The sequence below is a fragment of the Rhincodon typus genome, chromosome 6 (assembly GCF_021869965.1).
Source record: "Rhincodon typus isolate 14 chromosome 6, sRhiTyp1.1, whole genome shotgun sequence".
NCBI lineage: Eukaryota > Metazoa > Chordata > Chondrichthyes > Orectolobiformes > Rhincodontidae > Rhincodon > Rhincodon typus.
In genome coordinates this window covers 49615682-49634589 of record NC_063337.1, presented here as the reverse complement: position 1 = coordinate 49634589, position 18908 = coordinate 49615682, and the positions used below count along the sequence as shown (strand labels likewise).

Genomic DNA, 18908 nt, shown 5'->3' with positions numbered 1-18908 from the left:
CCCCCCCCCCTCACCCATTCTCTTCCCTCCCACAACAGCGATAGGGTTCCCCCTATCCTCACCTACCATCCCACCAGCATCCACATCCAGAAGATCATCAGACGCCATTTCCGCCACCTCCAGCAAGATGCCACCACCAGACACATATTCCCCTCCCCTCCCTTGTCCGCCTTCTCTCATTCTCTCTGGGACACCCTGGTCCACACTTCCTTCACCCACAACACCTCCCCACAGCCCTATGGCACCTTTCCCTGTAACCGGCGAAAGTGCAACACCTGCCCATTTACCTCCTCCCTCCCCAGTATCCAAGGGCCCAAACATACCTTCCAGGTGAAGCAACACTTCACCTGCACTTCCCAGAATCTAGTCTACTGCATTTGCTGTTCACAATGTGGTCTCCTCTACATTGGGGAAACAAAGCATAGACTTGGCAACCACTTTGCAGAACGTCTACGTTCTGCTCGCAAAAAAGACCCTGAACTACCTGTTGCCTGCCACTTCAACACACCACCGTGCTCCCTGGCCAACATCCCTGTCTCCGGCTTGCTGCAGTGTTCCAGTGAAGCCCAACGCAAGCTGGAGGAACACCATCTCATTTTTCGCTTGGGGACCCTACAGCCCTCCTGACTCCATATTGAGTTCAATAATTTTAGGGCCTAAACCCTCCCATGTCCCAGCCCCGTACCCCACACATCAGGCCTTGTTACCACATAGCCTGCCATTACATACCCTCTGTTGTTAGTCACTAACAGTCCCCATTAACAACTATTCACCCTCCCAGCCTGATCGTTAGCAACTCCTTTGTCTGTCCAACTGTCTTTCTCTCTCTTTGGGCTCTATCCTATCATTTACTCCGTACCCCACCCACCTCCCTATTTTTTGCGTATAAACTGACGTTTTCCCAGCCACCATCAGTTCTGAGGAAGGGTCACCGGACCCGAAATGTTAACTCTGCTTTCTCCTTCACAGATGCTGCCAGACCTGCTGAGCTTTTCCAGCAACTTTGTTTTTGTTCCTGATTAACTGGACATTGATGCAATATTGCAGGTGCTGCCCATGTGAAAAGGATCACTGATGGGCAGACAACGTGCAAGTTACTGACAGATCTGCAATCACCTTGGAAGAGTTTACAGACAGTTTGCATATGACCGCTTCAAGTGTTTGAAGTTACAGATTATTATCATGCTGTTCTCTAGATGCAATGGCCAACTGCGTGGAATATCAGCTCCTGTCAAATGATACCATGCATGCTTCAATTACACCTTGGCTGGGCGATCTAGCCCAATTGCCACCCTGAGCAGGTTGACAGGAACCTTTGCTTTGTCCTCACAGGACTGTACCAATCTGCATCAAGGTATATTCAATGTGGCAGTGGCACTGGCAGTGAATGAGGCTGAGCCATAAAAGGGAGGATGGAGAAAAGAGACATCAGATTGGGGAGTCCACTCAAAGCATCTTCGAGTTCTTACTTGTGCCTCACCGCACCGGTCGCCAGATGTTTACCTTCCATTAGCCAGATCTTCTCCTGTTCAGGTGCAGACAACGTTATACTTGGAGTTTTCATTGCTCGTAAAACCCAAATGGTGTGGGACCAGAAAAACTCGGCAGTCAGAGCAGCAACATGACGATCCTGTCACCTTCACTGCTCCAGTCACATTGCAACAAGTCGAGGCAGAAGGAAAAAGAGAAAAAATAGGAACAGCTTTACTGTTGCACAATGGTATACACATGGTTATATGATAAAATGTCACGCTATACATTTCTGTTCAGTGAAAGCACATGATTCTTTTTATCTTTTTTCATCTAGCCCGTTCTTGCTTGCTAAGTGGAAAGTCACCTTTAATTTGCATGGTGATGAATGGGAAAATTGAAGAAATTGGGGACGAGAGAGGATGTAGCTGCTTGTTTGCTGCAGAGGATGCCCCAGTTGCAGGAATAATGCCATTGGATGGGCTTCTGACGTCAGTACATTAGTGCAACCCCAAATGAACCTAAAGTTAAGGAGGACCTCCCTGGCAACAGGGTGTGCAGCTGGAGAATTTGAGCATTTCTCAATTGACCACTTCCATTTCTTCAAAATGCAGCTGATGCATAACCACAATGAGCTATTTATACAGGCATGTGCAGGATTCCCAGGGAGCTATCTTGTTTTTTTTTTCTTGTAGTCCAAGATCTCTGATGTCCTGAGACCTCCAAATGCATTTAACAGGTGGCTGTTAGAAGACAAGAGATATCTACTTTAAACTTGGCTGATGATACCCATCAGAAATGCCTCTTTAAACTTTGCTAACGTATCTGCATCTACCACCGCCTTGGCGGCACATTCCAGGCATGTACCAACTTCTGTATTAAAAACTTTCCTCGCATATTTCCTTTAAACTTTTCCCCCTCTCACATTAAACCTATGCCCCCTAGTATTTGATATTTCCACTGCGGAGAAGAAAGACTCTGACTATCCGCCCTGTTCATACCCCTCATAATTTAGTTACTTCTATCAGGCCACCTCTCAGCCTCCAACACTCCAGCAAAAACAATCCAAGTTGTCCAGCCTCCCCTTACAGCAAATACACTCCAATCCAAGCAACATCCTGGTAAACCTCTTTTGCACTCTTTGCAGCCTTCCTATAGTGTGGTAACCAGAACTTCACACAGTACTTCAAATGTGGCCAAACTGAAATCTCATACAGCTGCAATATGACTTGCCAACTTTTATACTCAATGCCCCGAACAATGAAGGCAAACAGCCATATGCCTTCTTTACCACCTTATCCATTAGTGTTGCCACTTTCAGGGACCCATGAACTTGCACCCTGAGATCCCTCTTGATATCAATGCTCCTAAGGGTACTGATATTTACAGTAAAATTACCTCTTGCATTTGACCCCCCAAAATTCATCACCTCACACTTGTCTAGTTTTAACTCCATCTGCTGTTTTCCCCCCAACTTTCCAATCGATCCATATTCTACTGTATCCTTTGATTACCTTTCTCACTATTCACAACTCCACCAATTTTCATGTCATCTGCAAGCTTACTAATCAGATCACCTACGTTTTCATCGAAATCATTTATACACATTACAAGCAACAGTGGTCCCAGTACTAATCCTTGTAAAACACCACAGATCACAGACCTCCAGTCAGAAAAACACCCATCCGCAACTACCCTCTGTCTTTTATGACTAAGCCAATTTGCCCACTCGCCATGGATTCCATGCAACATAACATTTTGAACCAGCCTACCATGAGGGACCTTGCTAAATGCTTTAGTAAAACATTCGCTATTCTCCAGTCGTCTTTAACGTGGCTTAAGAGGATACCAAGAACTCTGTCAAGGCTCCAGAAATCTCCTAATACTGTTGTGTTTAGCACTTTCACCCAAAGACCAGTTATCCTTATCCGTGATGATATTAAAACTTAATGGAATTATGATCACTGTTCCAAAAATGCTCCCCTATTAAAACTTGGATCACCTGGTAAGGCTTATTTCCCAATACGTGGCCTAATATGGCCCCAAACCTCATTGGATGAACTACACATTGTTTCAAGAGCCCTCCAGGATGCTCCTAAAATTCTGCCCCATGAACGCCTCTGGTACATATGGACTGCCATTCAATGTTGGGGAAGTTAAGATCACCCACTATAACAACCTTGTTGTTTTCACATTTTTCTATGATCTGCTTACATTGGCTTTTGGGAGGCCGATAGTATAATGCCATCAAACTGCTTGCACCTTTCTTATTCCTGAGTTCTACCCATAAGGTCTCACTGAATAAGCCCTCTTAGTACAGCTGTGACATTCTTAATCAGAAATGCAACTTCTCCACCCTTTTACATCCCTTGCTATCTTGCCTGAAACATCTAACCCCTGGAATGTTAATCTGCCAGTCCTGTCCTTCTCTCAACCAAGTCTCTGCAACGGCTACCACATTGTAGTTCCTTGTACTAATCCAGACTCTAAGCTCATCTGCTTTATCTAATCTACTCCTTGCATTAAAATAAATGTACCTCAGACTGTTAGTCTCGCCATGTTCATTAACTTGGAACTGTCTGTTCCTTGTATTAGCCTTACTTAACCTCTATCTTCTCTTCAAACAATCCACCTGCTGACCAACTGTTCTAGTTCCCAGTCCCCTGCCACGCTCGTTTAGAACATAGAACATAGGACCTGTACTGCGCTGTAATGTTCTTCGGCCCTCGATGTTGTGTCAACCTGTGAAACCAATCTGAAGCCCATCTAACCTAAACTATTCCATTATCATCCATATGTTTATCCAATGACCATTTAAATGTCCTTAAAGTGGGCGAGTCTACTACATTTGCAGGCAGGGCATTCCATGCCCTTACTACTCTCTTACTAAAGAACCTACCTCTGACATCTGTCCTATATCTATCACCCCTCTATTTAAAGCTATGTCCCCTCGTGCTAGCCATCACCATCCAAGGAAAAAGGCTCCCACTGTCTACCCTATCTAATCCTCTGATCAACTTGTATGTCTCTATTAAGTCACCTCTTAACCTTCTTCTCTCTAATGAAAACAGCCTCAAGTCCCTCAGCCTTTCCTCATAAGACCTTCCCTCCATACCAGGCAACATCCTGGTAAATCTCCTCTGCACCCTTTCCAATGCTTCCACATCCTTCCTATAATGCGGTGACCAGAACTGTACGCAATACTCCAAGTGCGGCCGCACCAGAGTTTTGTACAGCTGCAACATGACCTCATGGCTCCGAAACTCAATCCCTCTACCAATAAAACCTAACACACCGTACGCCTTCTTAACAACGCTATCAACCTGGGTGGCAACTTTCAGTGATCTATGCACATGGACACCGAGATCTCTCTGCTCATCCACACTACCAAGAATCTTACCATTAGCCCAATACTCTATATTCCTGTTACTCCTTCCAAAGTGAATCACCTCACACTCTTCCGCATTAAACTCCATTTGCCACCTCTCAGCCCAGCTCTGCAGCTTATCTATGTCCCTCTGTAACCTGCAACATCCTTCCGCACTATCCACAACTCTACCGACTTTGGTGTCATTCGCAAATTTACTAACCCATCCTTCTACGTCCTCATCCAGGTCATTTATAAAAATGACAAACAGCAGTGGCCCCAAAACAGATCCTTGAGGTACACCACCAGTAACTAAACTCCAGGATGAACATTTCCCATCAACCACCACCCTCTGTCTTCTTACAGCTAGCCAATTTCTGATCCAAACTGCTAAATCACCCTCAATCCCATGCCTCCGTATTTTCTGCAATAGCCTACCATGGGGAACCTTATCAAACGCTTTACTGAAATCCATATACACCACATCAACCGCTTTACCCTCATCCACCTGTTTGGTTTAAATGTTTCTGAGTGGCACAGGAGACCAGGGATATTGATGCTCCTCCACTCATCCTTCTTGTGCAGGTCCTACCTGCCCTGGAAGAGATCCCAGTGATTCATTTGCATTCCAGTTCTATAAACAAAAAGCTGCAAAGTAGGAGGAGTGTAGTTGGCTCTGTGTTGACTGCTCGACATGATGGACCAAATGGCCACCTTCTGTTCTGTAAACATCTAAACATCTATGGAGGATGGTGGGGGATAGAGACAGAGAATGGGGGATAGAGACAGAGAATGGGGAAGCAAGGATTGAAACGAAAGATAGAAAAGTAAGAAGCAAACATAGAAGGCAGAAAATACAAAGACAATAAATTGGGCCATCGTGCAAGATTATGCTAAGATGACGAACAAGGTTAAAAAGACAAGTCTAAAGGCATTCGCAATAATGTTGATGCATTAACAGTACAGAGAAATACATGGCTTAAGATATAGATGTGAGTATAGAGGCATGGCTGGAGGGTGATCAAGCATGGGAATTGAACATCCTGGGTATTCGATATTTAAGAATGACAGACAAATGGGAAAGAAGATTGGGTAGAACTGTTAGTAAAGTGTATGTGGAAGACACATGGCAGATGCAGCATTATGTGGGTACATGTGAAGTTCTACACTTTTTGGTGTGAAAAGCAGAAAGACAAAGTATTATTTGATATATTGGGAAATGTGAATGTACAAAGAGATCTGGATGTCTTTGTACACCAATCAATGAAAGTAGATAGGCAAGTGCAGAAAACGAGCACAAAAGCATATGGTATGTTGGCCTCCAATGCAATAGGAATTGAGATCAGAAGTAGGGATGCCTTACTGCAGTTTTACAGGGTCTTGGTGAGACCACACCTAGAGTATTATGTGCAGGTTTGCTTCCTCTATCAAGGAGATGATACACTTGCCAAAAATGGAGTGCAGCAGAGGTTCACGAGGTATATGTTGGGATGTCAGTCCTGTTTATTGAGGAGAGATTGTTTTGACTGTGTGCTTATTCGATTAGGTGAGAAGGGATCTGATTGAAGCCTATAAAATTCTAACAGGACAAGACAGACTTGATGCAGGGTGGATGTTTTACCTAGCCAGGGAGTCCAGAACCAGGGGTTGCAGTCACATGATTTGGGGTGTAAGCCATTTAGGACTGAGATGAGGAAACAATTCTTCACTCGGAGAGTCGTCGACCTGTGGAATTAGTTACCACAGAAGGCTGTGGAGGCCAAGTCACTTGAGTATATTCAAGAAAGAGAGAACTTTTTAAATTTAAAAGACATTAGGTATGGTGAGAAAGTGGGAATGTAGCATTGAGATAGAGGATCAGTCACAATCACATTGAATGGCTGAGCGTCTGAATGGCCCACTCCTGCTCCTATTTTCTGTTTCTGTGGGAATTTCCCAGGAAATTTGACGTTGTCATGGGCAATTCCTTTGCTCCCTGGAACTTGCTGCCAATGTCTCTGATTCTGAGAGAGCCAGAAATTTCAGAGAGTTCCAATGTACTTACTTGGATAGTTATTGAGGAAATATTGGATAGAAAAATTCTACCTCATAGGCAATGACAGAACCAACTCCTAGCACCCTGACTCCCTGAAACCTCTCACCCTACCTCCCCCCAACCCCAGTTACTACACTGCCTCCTAAAGAACACAAATGTTTGGCTCACTGGATCAACCCCTGATCCCTCCCAAACCAATCTAAGTCAACCAGCTTCCTGAGCACATTCCCCTTCCTGATGAAAGTTTGACTATTCTCTACCCTATCTACCTATGACTACACCTACCACCTCACCCATCTCTCCACCTGCCACTCTACCCGCCCATTCTTCCATTCATCCTTTCATCCATTCTTCCACCCACACTTTCACTCATTTCTCCATCCTTTAATCCATTCATTAGCACTCACATTGGATGTTTAAAAATACCAGATGGCAGCCAGTGACATAAAAAGATGTGTTTTATCTAATCCCTGACTCTACAGTACTGTGACAGAGCTCTTTCAGCAATGCTGCATTTGGCATTTCACTGAAAGCTGGGCTCACATGACCCAGTAAGAAATGTAAAGCAGTGCCAAGACAGGGGAAGTTTGAGCGTAGACTTAACGTGATGTTGGCGCTGTTCCTCTGAAGATTTGGCCATTATTTGCTCATTGTCACTTTAATGTTGGTGGAAGTTTGAGCATGAGTGCTGCATTTCTTGTATTAGAATAATGATTGTATTTCAAAAGAATACTATTTGGCTGTAAAGTGCTTTGAGATGTCCAGTGGTTATAAGAAGTGCTACATAAATTGTGATGAAAGATGTTTTAATATATTTTTGGGATTCAGATTTTAAAATAATGGCAGATAGCTATGGGTCAGTTCTGTGAAGTTTTGTTTTAGAAGGTCAAAGTTGATTTGGAACGGTGGCCTAAGTTCATTAGTTCCATAAAAGCAGTTAATTAGAATAGAATTCCTGAGAGAATGAATCCCTGTGGTGTTGATGGATAAAATGTTTATTATGCTGGATTTATGACAGAGTAAACACATTAAGGCAGTTAGTCTAATTTTGGTTTTAGCATAGAAGGTTCAAGGTTTTAGTTCAGATGAGCTGAGAGTTAAGTTCAGAAGGTCAAATAGTTTCTCCCAGGAAAAAAAATCGAGTTCCGAGAATTGGTGACTCTCGCTGAAAAGTTTTAGTATGGAGCTTCCAAACTGGGAAAGTTTGGATAGAAATCTTCACGTTGTTAGAACTGTGAAAGTTTAGACCATCAGAATTGAGAGAGGTTCATACGAGCATTGTCTCCACAGTCCATGGGAAAGAAACTGGAAAGTATCAGTTAACTAATGACTCAAAATAGCTGAGATTGGAGTGACATTTATCTAGAATTGAGTCTCTCTAGCAGATGGTGTGGAGAAATACTTGAAACTTTGTTTCGATACATGTGTTAAAATCTTCCTGACCATATATATAGCTTTTTTCCGTTTGGTATAATAAACTTAAGCTCTGCTTTAAAAAACCTCATTTGAACGTGTTGCAGTGACTAACCACCTCATTAAACAATTGCAAAACAAAATCTATTAAGCCAGGTTTCTTTCTGGGATGTGCCTTCACCACAATTCCCATTGGCTGCATCATAGCAAAATGCAAATCTGTCCTTTTAAAGTTTTATAATCTCTTATAATTGGCAAAAGAACTGTGAACGAACGCTTTAATATGAAGACAACAACTGGTTACTGACAATTATAGCATTTCTAAGAATTTGATTCAGCTTCTCATTATTATTATTATGATCTCATTTCCTTCACTGGTAGAATCAGGAAGCCCAGGAAATTCATTCATGAATGCTAATTGAAAAATGCATTGAAATAGTGTTTGAATTGAGAAATTAGCATGCCTTCATGTGCAACCCATCTCTCCCAAGGGAGCAAGCATTCTAATTGAATGTGGATGTCAATGGGTTAGAGTTAATCTGAAATTTTTTGACAGTTAGAAACATCTAATTGTGCACAAACCCATGTGCTACTCTAAGTTAAAATTTTCTCCAATAAAGTAAAGGACTGCAGATACTGGAAACCTGAAACAAACATAAAGAATGCTAGAGAAACTCCACGGGTCTGGCAGCATCTGTGGAGAGAGAAACTGAGTTAACATTTTGTGTCTGGTCTGACTCTTCTCCACAACTTAAGAACTTCAGAACAGATCAGACTAGTGCAAACATATTTGTTTTGCAGTTTGAACAATACGTCAGAGCAATTATATTTGACAAGGTATTATTTATGCATGAGAATAGAATCAATCCACAAAGAACTGAAACATCCCTTTCTACATGAATTTCTTGCAGTTTCATATGTGATAGCACTTAATAGTCTCTTTAGATTTTTTCTGATGCAACTTGAATTTTGATTATATATTCCTTTTACTGCTAGTGTGTTTCGTAACCTGAACTAAGTCAGAGCAACTTCAGCTTTATAACATGTACGAATGTTGCAACTTACGAAGTCAATAATTTAACTGTGCATATGGTGAAACTGACATCTTGATGGATGTAAATGTTGAGCATAACCATGTTCCTCTATCACCCTCCTGATGGATCAATAATCAAAAATGTGAAGTTTATTTAGAGGAAAAGATGAATCCGGGGCTAAAAATAAATAATTACATAATTTTGGTGCGTCAGAACTTGAGCTTTTAATTATTCCAATGTTATTACGTTTTTTGCCAGGTTTCTTTCAAACATGCATCTTTTTACAGGCTCAAAACTAGATATAACTTGCACAGTAATGGCTGACCTTCATTCAAGGATTGAAATATTGGTGTACTGGCTAGCTAATCACAGTTATATTGAAGACTACAGCAAAAACACTAGAGTTAGAGAAATTCGAAGGTATGTATTCTTTAAATTATTAATTAGAAAATAATAGCTTTTATGAAACATTTGGAGTTGTAATCTATTTTCGCAGTTTTTGTGTCATAGCTTATTCTAAACATGAAACCTCTTGTTGCAACAAAGACTGTATTACCACACAGGTTCAAAACAGCTTCATTTTGGTTTGGTTGCCATATGAGACTTACTAGTTTAGACACATGCATGTTGGTTAATTATTCTTAGGAAAGTAACTATTGCATTACTCTCTATCTAAGGTAATTGGGTAATTGTGAGCTAGGCTGCTGTAATTGGCTTGGCATTTGTTCTAGATTTTTGCTGCTACTGTGTGTGAGGCTTAGAATTAATCATTGCTTTGTAGTACTGAACTTGAATGTTGCTGAGAAGAAATGCAGTTGCTAAAGCTTGCAGTTGCACTCATTTAGGACAGATGCAAGAATACAAAATTTCAAACAATCGCTATAATTTACATGCTATGAGGAAAGGAGTGTTGATTGGTTGACAAGTCAACTCTGGTTAGGATACAGAGAAAGCATAGAGAACTTTAGGCTCCCCAGACTTCGAGTAAGGAAAAATAAGTGTAAAGCTTGACTACGTACCCTTTTTTTTTCTGGAGAGCCTGTCCCTGCATATGAATATATGTCACTTTTCTGTTTGAAGCACAACAGATTACTTTGACTTGGTTGTTGGTGTAGATTTTTTTAAAAACTATGCTCAGGATTGTTAGGCAAATGCTGCCCTAATGAGTCCTATTTAACAGTAGATGTTTTGTTTTGGAGATTGCAAGTATGGCTGCCTCAGTACAGTTTGCAGGAGCAACATGTTATTCAATTCAGTTAGCGAATTGTTGGGTTGTATGAGGTGTACTTGCAATCATACCGATAAGATAATGACCTCATTCTTGCCAATCTGCCTGCCATAGATGCATCTGTCCATGACAGAATCAGTGGAGTGAGCACCACCTTCCTTGTGGAGACAAGTCCATGTTCACATTGAGGATACCTTGTGTTGTGTTGTGTGGTGCTACCACCATGCTAAATATGTCTGACTTAGATTTAGAACAGATCCAGCAAATCAAGACTGGACAACCATGAGGTGTTGTGGGCCAGCAGTAACAGAATTGTATTCAACCACAATCTGTAACCTCATTTCCTGGCAAATTGCTCAGTGCACCATTACCATCAGCTCTGGTTGGGTGAAGAGTACAGGAAGGCATGCCAGGAGCAGCACAAGACATGACTTGAAATGATGTGTCAACTTCGCAAAGCTACAACACAAGTCTACTTCAAGGCAAGAGCTGCAAGTGATAGAACTAAATGATCCCACAACCTGTGGATCAGATCTGAGCTTTGCAGTCTTTCTGTGCCCAGTTATGAATTGTGGTGAACCATTAAACAAATCTCAGAAGTGGGATGGTCCAGATTATCCCCATCTCTATTATTGGGGAGCAGTGTACATCAGTGCAAATGATGTGGTGGAATTCTTCAAGGTTCTTCAGCCAAAAGTGCCAAATGAATAATCCATCTTGGCCTCCTCTAGAGGTCCCCAGCATTACAGACATCAAGTTTCAGCTAATTTGATTCATTCCATGTTTTATTGCGAAATAGCTGAAGGCACTAGATATTTCAAAGGCTGTAGGCCCTTACAATATTTCAGCAATTGTACTGAAGCCTTATGCTCCAGCGCTTACTGTGCCACTAGTCGTGAAGTCAGTACAGCTACAAATCTACCATCTCTCTTTGACAATGTGGAAAACTATCCAATAAAGTCCTGTTAGAAAAATCACACAGATCCAGCTATGGCAATTATTACCCCAAGAGTCTACCCTTGATTGTCAGTTAAGTGTTGGAGGCATCTTCAACAGTTGTATGAAATGACAGTTCCTTAGCAGTGCTTTACTCACTGACACTCGTATTGGGTTTTGCTAGTGCTACTCAGTTGCTGATCTCATTATAGCACTTGTTCAAATATAGACAAAATAAACTGATTCTGAAGTTCTCCAATTCTAGGAAAGAGTCATACCAGACTTGAAACATAAAATCTGTTTCTGTCTCCAGATGCTGTCAGAAACTGTTGAGGTTCTCCAGCATTCTCTGTGTTTGTTTCAGATTTCCAGCATCTGCGAGTTTTTGCCTCTATTTATATGACCAGAGGAGTTGTGAATGGCTTAATGATGAACAACTGCCGAATACAACTAAAAGCAACAAAGATAAGGGAAACAAATCGACGGTACGGGTTGTGACCTAAGTTTGTTAAATCCAGCGTCCGATCCAGGAGGCTGTGAAAAGTAGTTCATCCAAAGATGAGGTGCTGTACCTCAAGTTTCAGTTGAGCATCATTGGAACACTGCAGGGGGTTGTGATCTGAAGGGCAGTGAAATGGAGAATTAAAAGGAAGGATGACCAGAAGCTTGGAGTTACCCTTGCAGACTGAATGGAGCTGTTCCACAAAGCAAGCACCCAGTCTGTTTGCTTTCCAAAATATCGAGCAAATTGCATTGTGAGCCTTTAATCCTTTCAGTCCAAACATGTGCCTAGGTGATAAGTGTCTTGTGAATCTAACGAAGAAAATGGGGTATTCCATTGAAAAAACCAGAATTTCACAAGAAATAGTTTTCTTCGTAGCTTGTTGGAGATCTGCTAATGTCACATACTAAAAATATTGCTCATAATCGTAGTCCTTGTTAAAATGTGATTAACCCTATTGTGGTTCACGATCCTGATGCTGTTGTATGACAGATTAGGTAGTCAGATCAGTGAGCAATAGGTTTTCTTATTTCATCGTAAACGGAAATTCTTAGCTGTTCGAAAATATCAATGTGTTAGTATGATGTCTTAAAGTTTTGAATGTCTTTATGCTGGAAAAATATAAGGTACATCTTAATTCTTTCTCACTCATGTTCCTTTTAATTAATAGTGAAAGAAGAGAAAAAGAAGCATATTATATTGATGCTCACCTGAGTTTTTCAGAAATTAAAATAAAGGACTTTGAAATAAATTTTGTATGTGTTGTCTTAAGTGAAGAAATTGAACGAGTAAGCTTCATTTTCATCAAGCCAGCAGGTAAGTTCTTCCTAATTTAGGATAAAATGAATTGGAATGTCAATTAGTCCATGATTTGACTTTGCAACTAGTAGAAAAGATAATTTTTCATCCTGTGAAGATCTTGTCTTTAATCACAATCCCACTAGAAAATAAATAGACATCATTTTGCCCTGCATCAAATCAGATGATTTGACTACTTAACGCAAATTTTCATCTGAATATTATTCCTCTCAATTTCTAGCTACCTCTTTGCAGAGTGAACATTTGTGTGTAGATTGCTTTATATGAGGTGGTCTTCATAAACTGGGAAGTATAGTTTCGTCTTAAAAGGTTCAGTGGCCATCTGAAGTGAAGGACGCTGTGGAAAGTCTGTGACACGTTATCTCTTCTCAATCGTTGCTACAAGATACCTTTGATGTATTCATCCTACACAATTGTTGGACTTCAGCATTGAGTCCTATGACTTTATTGCAGTTGTTGCTATTTTTCCTAATACTAAGACAGGCTAAAAGTTAGTCAGAAACTGACAGTCCAGGATGGTAATCTGATGAGAAGAGCTGTTTAAATTCATAAAAGCTTTCTGAAAAGTTAACTACTTCTTGAAGGTTGTGTAATCCCAGTGAGGTCAAAAGTTGCATAATCTTCCTGTTAATAAAGCAAATTCCTTGTTTTATTATAATGTCCAGGAATATTATTGTTTTCCATCTCTTTAGAGTCACTTCTGAGTCCAAATATTCTGCTGTTTTTGGAATAAAATTTTTGAGATGCCATTAAATGTTACTCTTAAGAGGGCTTCCCATTTAAGTGGTAGCTTCTTGGTATCAGTTATAGAAATCAACCAGAGTCCATTGATGATGTATTTCAGTTACTCATATGTAGCCCTGTTTTATTTGGGAATATTTCAGAATTCAGATTGTTCTGCAATATTGGTTAGATTCTTTGCTTTGAAAACACTCTGATTGCATTGAGGCCTGAAAGCTCCAAACGTCATCAGCAAATTGAATGATTATGGTTTCAGGTAACTGCTGAGCCATGATCATGATTAAGGTCAGATCATGTGAGGAAAACGTCTGCATAGATTAGCAACATATAAAACTGCAAGAAATAGTCCATTTATACCATTATTGCCATCTTAGCATTTGCTGCTGTAGAATTTTTTCACATTTACATGAACAAGCAACATTCATTTGTACCCAAATACGTTTCTGAAAGATTTTACAACTACTTACATTGGGTAGAATCCCATTAGCTAGGAAACTTTGATTGGAACAAGTGATCTCCAAGCAACTTTCACTATCCATTACATGTGGGTAACAATAGGGGAATTTAGAGCTTTTGTCAGCACATTTACCAGTCAAGGCAATACCTTACTATATACAAGTGAAATAAGAATTACTTTAGCCAGAGTTGGGTTTTCTGTCTAAATATGTTAGCCTCTGACATCTCTGGATATCCTTGGTGTTACATCTCTTCCTGTAAACAATAACTTGTTACAGCACCACTGTACACAGAAACTAAAACTGAATAGACTTGTGAATGCTGAAGCCTTACCAGTCATTAGTGAAGTTAATCCAGCTTTTAAAGTCTTTTGTGGCTACACAGGTCTAGTTAAAACGTATTACTTGTGGTTTTCTTTCGTGACTAAGGCTCTGTGAAGATGAGCAGTAGTAAAATTTATTTCAGTGCATGTACAGGGATGAATCATATTGCTGCCTCATCTGTCCCCATTGTATTCTGTCAGTAAATGAGGCAGATTCAGGCTCAATTCAAATGAGTAGAACTACTTCCGGAGACGTTTTGCAACATTAGAAGGTGATAAAGGAATGAAATTGTTTCAAAATAAAGATAATTTTCAAATCTTTTAAGCAAGAGTATTCTTTGGAAGCTTATTACATTTTCATGATAAAATATTATACTTAAGTATAACAGATTTGATACCAAATACTGATTTGTATTATCTGTAGTGACCTGCGTTCTTTTCTTTGTAGTTTCAAATGCTGCATCAGATTTTGTGGTTGGTCTGGCTGTGCTGATTAGTATCATTCTGGTGAGCATTTGCATCTACAAGTTTGTAAAATCCAAGCATCCACTGAGATATGCAATCCTGAAGTGAACACTATTGCAGGTAAGCACAGATCCTTTCATCTGGTTAAACCTATCAATATGTTAGCTTTTAGGGTCTAAACCGAAATTCACTAGTAAAATAATTATCCAATACATATTAAAATCTTTTGGTTTCAAATTCTTATGGTTACCTACAAATTCATATTAAACCACATTTCAAGTTTAATAATTGAACATAACCAATATAACCAATTGTTCTAAAGCTGAATTATGCAAAGCTAAATCTGTTGTTGACTTTGAGTCATCATGGTTATAAACATCCACAAATTATGGATGAACAAATCTAATTGGGATTTCCGAACTATTAAAAATGAAGATTCTATTTTTTTAATGTGAACGTTCGTGGCTGGGCCAGCATTTACTGCACATGCGTAACTGCCCTTGAACTGAATGGTCTGCTGGGCCATTTCAGAGGATAGTTGAGAGTCAACCACATTGCTGCAGGTCTGGAGTCACATGTAGGCCAGACCATGTAAGCATGACAGTTTCCATCTATAAAGGACATTAGTGAACCAGATGAGTTTTTCCTTAAAATCAACAATGGATTCATGGTCATTATTAGACTCCTAATTCCAGGTCTTTTTTGAATTCAAATTCCACCATCTGCTGTGGTGAGATTTGAACGTAGGTTCCCAGAACATAACTGGATCTCTGGTTTAACAGTCCAGTGATAATACCACGAGGCCATCGCCTCCCCTACACAATGTAAAGAGGCTACATGGGTAAAAGCTGGTGGTTTCTTTGTAGGCTCTGGGTGGAGGGCTTTTTCAATGACAGAGTCCCTGAATGTAGGGGTTACCTTTGCTTAATTACAGCCCCATCTCTCAATGACAATTCCCTCAACACCTTTCAAGGCCTCTTCCTTGCTGGCTGATCCTGGCCAGTCACTATACCTGCAGTGATTAGAACTCCCAGTGATGCTGCAAGGGCAGAGAAGCTACTGACTCTCCAAACGGCTGGCAGTTTTGGGAGATAGGGAGATGGTGGTTTTGTGATAATATGACTGGACTAGTAATCTAGAGTCCCGGACTAATGTTCTGGGGGCATCGGTTCACAGATGGTGAAATTTAAGTTTTTAAAAAAACCCTGGAATTTAAAAAAAAAAGTTAGTCTAATGATGACCACATAACCATTGTTCATTGTCATAAAAACCCATCTCGTTCACTAATTTCCTTTAGGGAAGGAAATCTACCACCTTTACTTTGTCCAGCCTACATGTGACTCCAGACACACTGAAATGTGGTTGACTCTTAACTGCCCTGTGGGCAATTAGAAATGGGCATAAATGCTCACCTGATGCCCCGATTCTGGGAATTAATTTTTAAAAAGCGTCCCTTTTTCATCACTGGTGGAATAGCAGGGTTGGCAGACTGAGGCCATTGCCCACTGAAGGATCTGGACAGGACTCCGGGCAGGAAGGCATTCCTCAACATCCCACACCCCTGACTGAATGACAGGAAGTAAATGAGCTCTCAATCCCTATTTTCCGTCCCATCCTCCACCTCCCAACCTGCTGCTATAAAGCTGACCAACACCATAAAAAGTAGGAACAGATGTAGGCCATTGAGACTGCTCTACCATTCATGAGATTATGGTTGACCTGATAATCCTCAAATCTACTTTCCTGCCTTTTACTTATATTACTTAATTCCCTTACCAATTCAAAAATCTGTCTATTCGGCCTTGAATATACTTAATGATCAAGCCTCAATAGCCTTTCTGATAAAGATTTTCACAGATTCACTACTTCTGAGAGAAGAAATTCCTTTTTATCTCTGTGCTAACTGGGTGACCCTTGTCTGAGACAGGGTGCACGGTGGCTCAGTAGTTAACACTGCTGCCTCACAGTGCCAGGATGACTGTCTGTGTGCAGTTTGCACATTCTCCCTGTGTCTGTGTGGGTTGCCTCTGGATGCTGCGGTTTCCTCCCGCAGCCAAAGATGTGCCGGTTAGGTGGATCGGCCATGCTAAATTGCCCATAGTGTCCAGGGATGTGCAGGCTTGGTGGGATAGCTGTGGGAAATGTGGAGTTACAGGGATAGGGTGAAAGGTTGAGTTTTGGTGAGATGCTGTTTGGAGGTTTGGTGTGGATTCTGCCACAGCAAACAGTGCATTTTGAATTCATTAAAAATCTGGATTTAAGCATCTAATGATGACCATGAATCAATTGGTGAAAAGACATGTCTCGTTCACTAATCTCTTCAGGGAAGGAAGCTACTAGTCTGGCCTACATGTGACTCCAGACCCACAGCAATGTGGTTGACACTGGGATGAGCAATAAATGCTGCCTTAACTGAGAAGCCCTCATCCCAAGAATGAATAAAAAAAAGTATTGTGTTCTCTTGCTTTCAAATGCAACCTCTATAAATTTTCAGGATTAAATTCCATTTGCTATTGTACTGCTTGCAAAAGGGATTTCCATTTGACTCTGACTTGTTTGGCTTTGTTGCCTTCTGGTTTTTTTTCATGTTTGAACAAATATCCCCCAAAACTCATTATAACAGCCACATCTCTTTCCTTATCAACTTTCTTTGGCTGTGCTGTTTTTATTATTGGCCCCCAACTGAATGCTCATCTCCTGATAGAACTTTAAGCTCAATATACAATGAATTCTTCTGTCACCATTGCCTCTGCACCAAATTTTTTGCCTGGAGTCCTTCGCCTGTACAGTGCACTTCTATTTTCACTCTTTACCCACCTGCCCCCACCTCCAGTCTTTAGAATTTTCATTCCATCTGAAACCCTGCCCCTGGCTTCTTAATCAAAGGTCATCAACCTGAAATGTTAATTTTGTTTCTGTCTCCACAGATGTTGTGCAACCCTATTTCCAGGATTTTCTGTTTTCAGTATGTTAAACGATTTCTTTTGTCTGACATGTACCTGGAATTTAAGTGCATGTTTAGTAACCAACTGCATAAGTTTGTGAAGATTAATTTATTTCTGAGGTTTTGTCTTTAATTTTGAAATTATAGATTGAATATACTGTATATTACTTCTTGCTGCTTGATATACATAATATACATAAATCAGTTCCTTTGAAGCTACAGTCACCTTAAAATGCCACCTTGACATTCTTGTTAAAGCACTTGCTGCATTATGGCTGAGCAGCTAGCAAAGCTTAAATTTGATGGATTCTGAACTCTCAAACTCATGAGAAAATGGTTCCAATGGTCATTTACTGCAATTGTGCTTGTGTTCTTGGAATTTTCTTCCTATAATTTCATTAGGTGATAAATTAGGAAATAGAAAATCCATGCCATTACGTTGGTTATTACAGCCATTATGCATGCTGCATTGTAACGGAATGTTGATGTGATGCTATGTTTTGAGAATTTTTTTTTCTGTTTTCACATACTTTTACATTCTATGTTGCTATTTGACATTAGTTACAGAAGTGAGATTATGCTTGTATTCCCCTCAATTGTCATGATTTTTACTGCATGGACATCAAAATAATAAGACCTTACAAAAAACACCAAGCTTAACATAATGTCATTATACTATATTATTGTTTGGACTTATTAAAATGGATACATTTTACTGACAATTAGTTTAAATCAATTTTGCTTTCATTCTATATTTTGGTCCCATAGTTGTTGAGACAGATGTCTTAAAGTTTATTAACTGCTTACATTGCTGTAAGAACTTAGGCTTAAACATTATCTGGGTTCTGTGCCTACTGCTGCTAATGCAACTACAGCAACTACAGATGTTGCCCCTGTTTTGAGAGACCAATGCCAAGAATTAAGTGGCTGTTGATTTAAGGCCAAGACCCGTGGACATAAATCTTGGCTGGAATTGAGTGGAGTATTGAGCAAATGTTGCATATGAGAAGACCAAGAAGATGGATAGAAAAATACCGGCTGGTTCATCAACCATATACCATTCAGACATATATTGCAAATAAATTACGCCATTATTCTCATAAGGCATAAATCTCCTGGGACAAAGAGAAAGAAAAAATAAAATAAAGAAAGCAATAACTCACTTCAAAAAGGTTC

At 40.3% G+C, this 18908-nt stretch overlaps 1 protein-coding gene across 1 annotated transcript in view; it reads left to right on the top strand.

Moving 5' to 3' along the window:
• LOC109927176 (interleukin-1 receptor-like 2) overlaps positions 1-18439 on the top strand; it is a 26269-nt gene extending 7830 nt beyond the window's left edge. Inside the window, exons 3-6 of the mRNA XM_020527106.2 lie at positions 9607-9739; positions 12656-12801; positions 14772-14908; positions 17716-18439. Coding sequence (XP_020382695.1) covers positions 9607-9739; positions 12656-12801; positions 14772-14896 — 404 coding nt within the window. The 3' untranslated portion in view covers positions 14897-14908; positions 17716-18439. The remainder of the gene's footprint in view (positions 1-9606; positions 9740-12655; positions 12802-14771; positions 14909-17715) is intronic.
• The last annotated feature ends 469 nt before the right edge of the window (positions 18440-18908 follow it).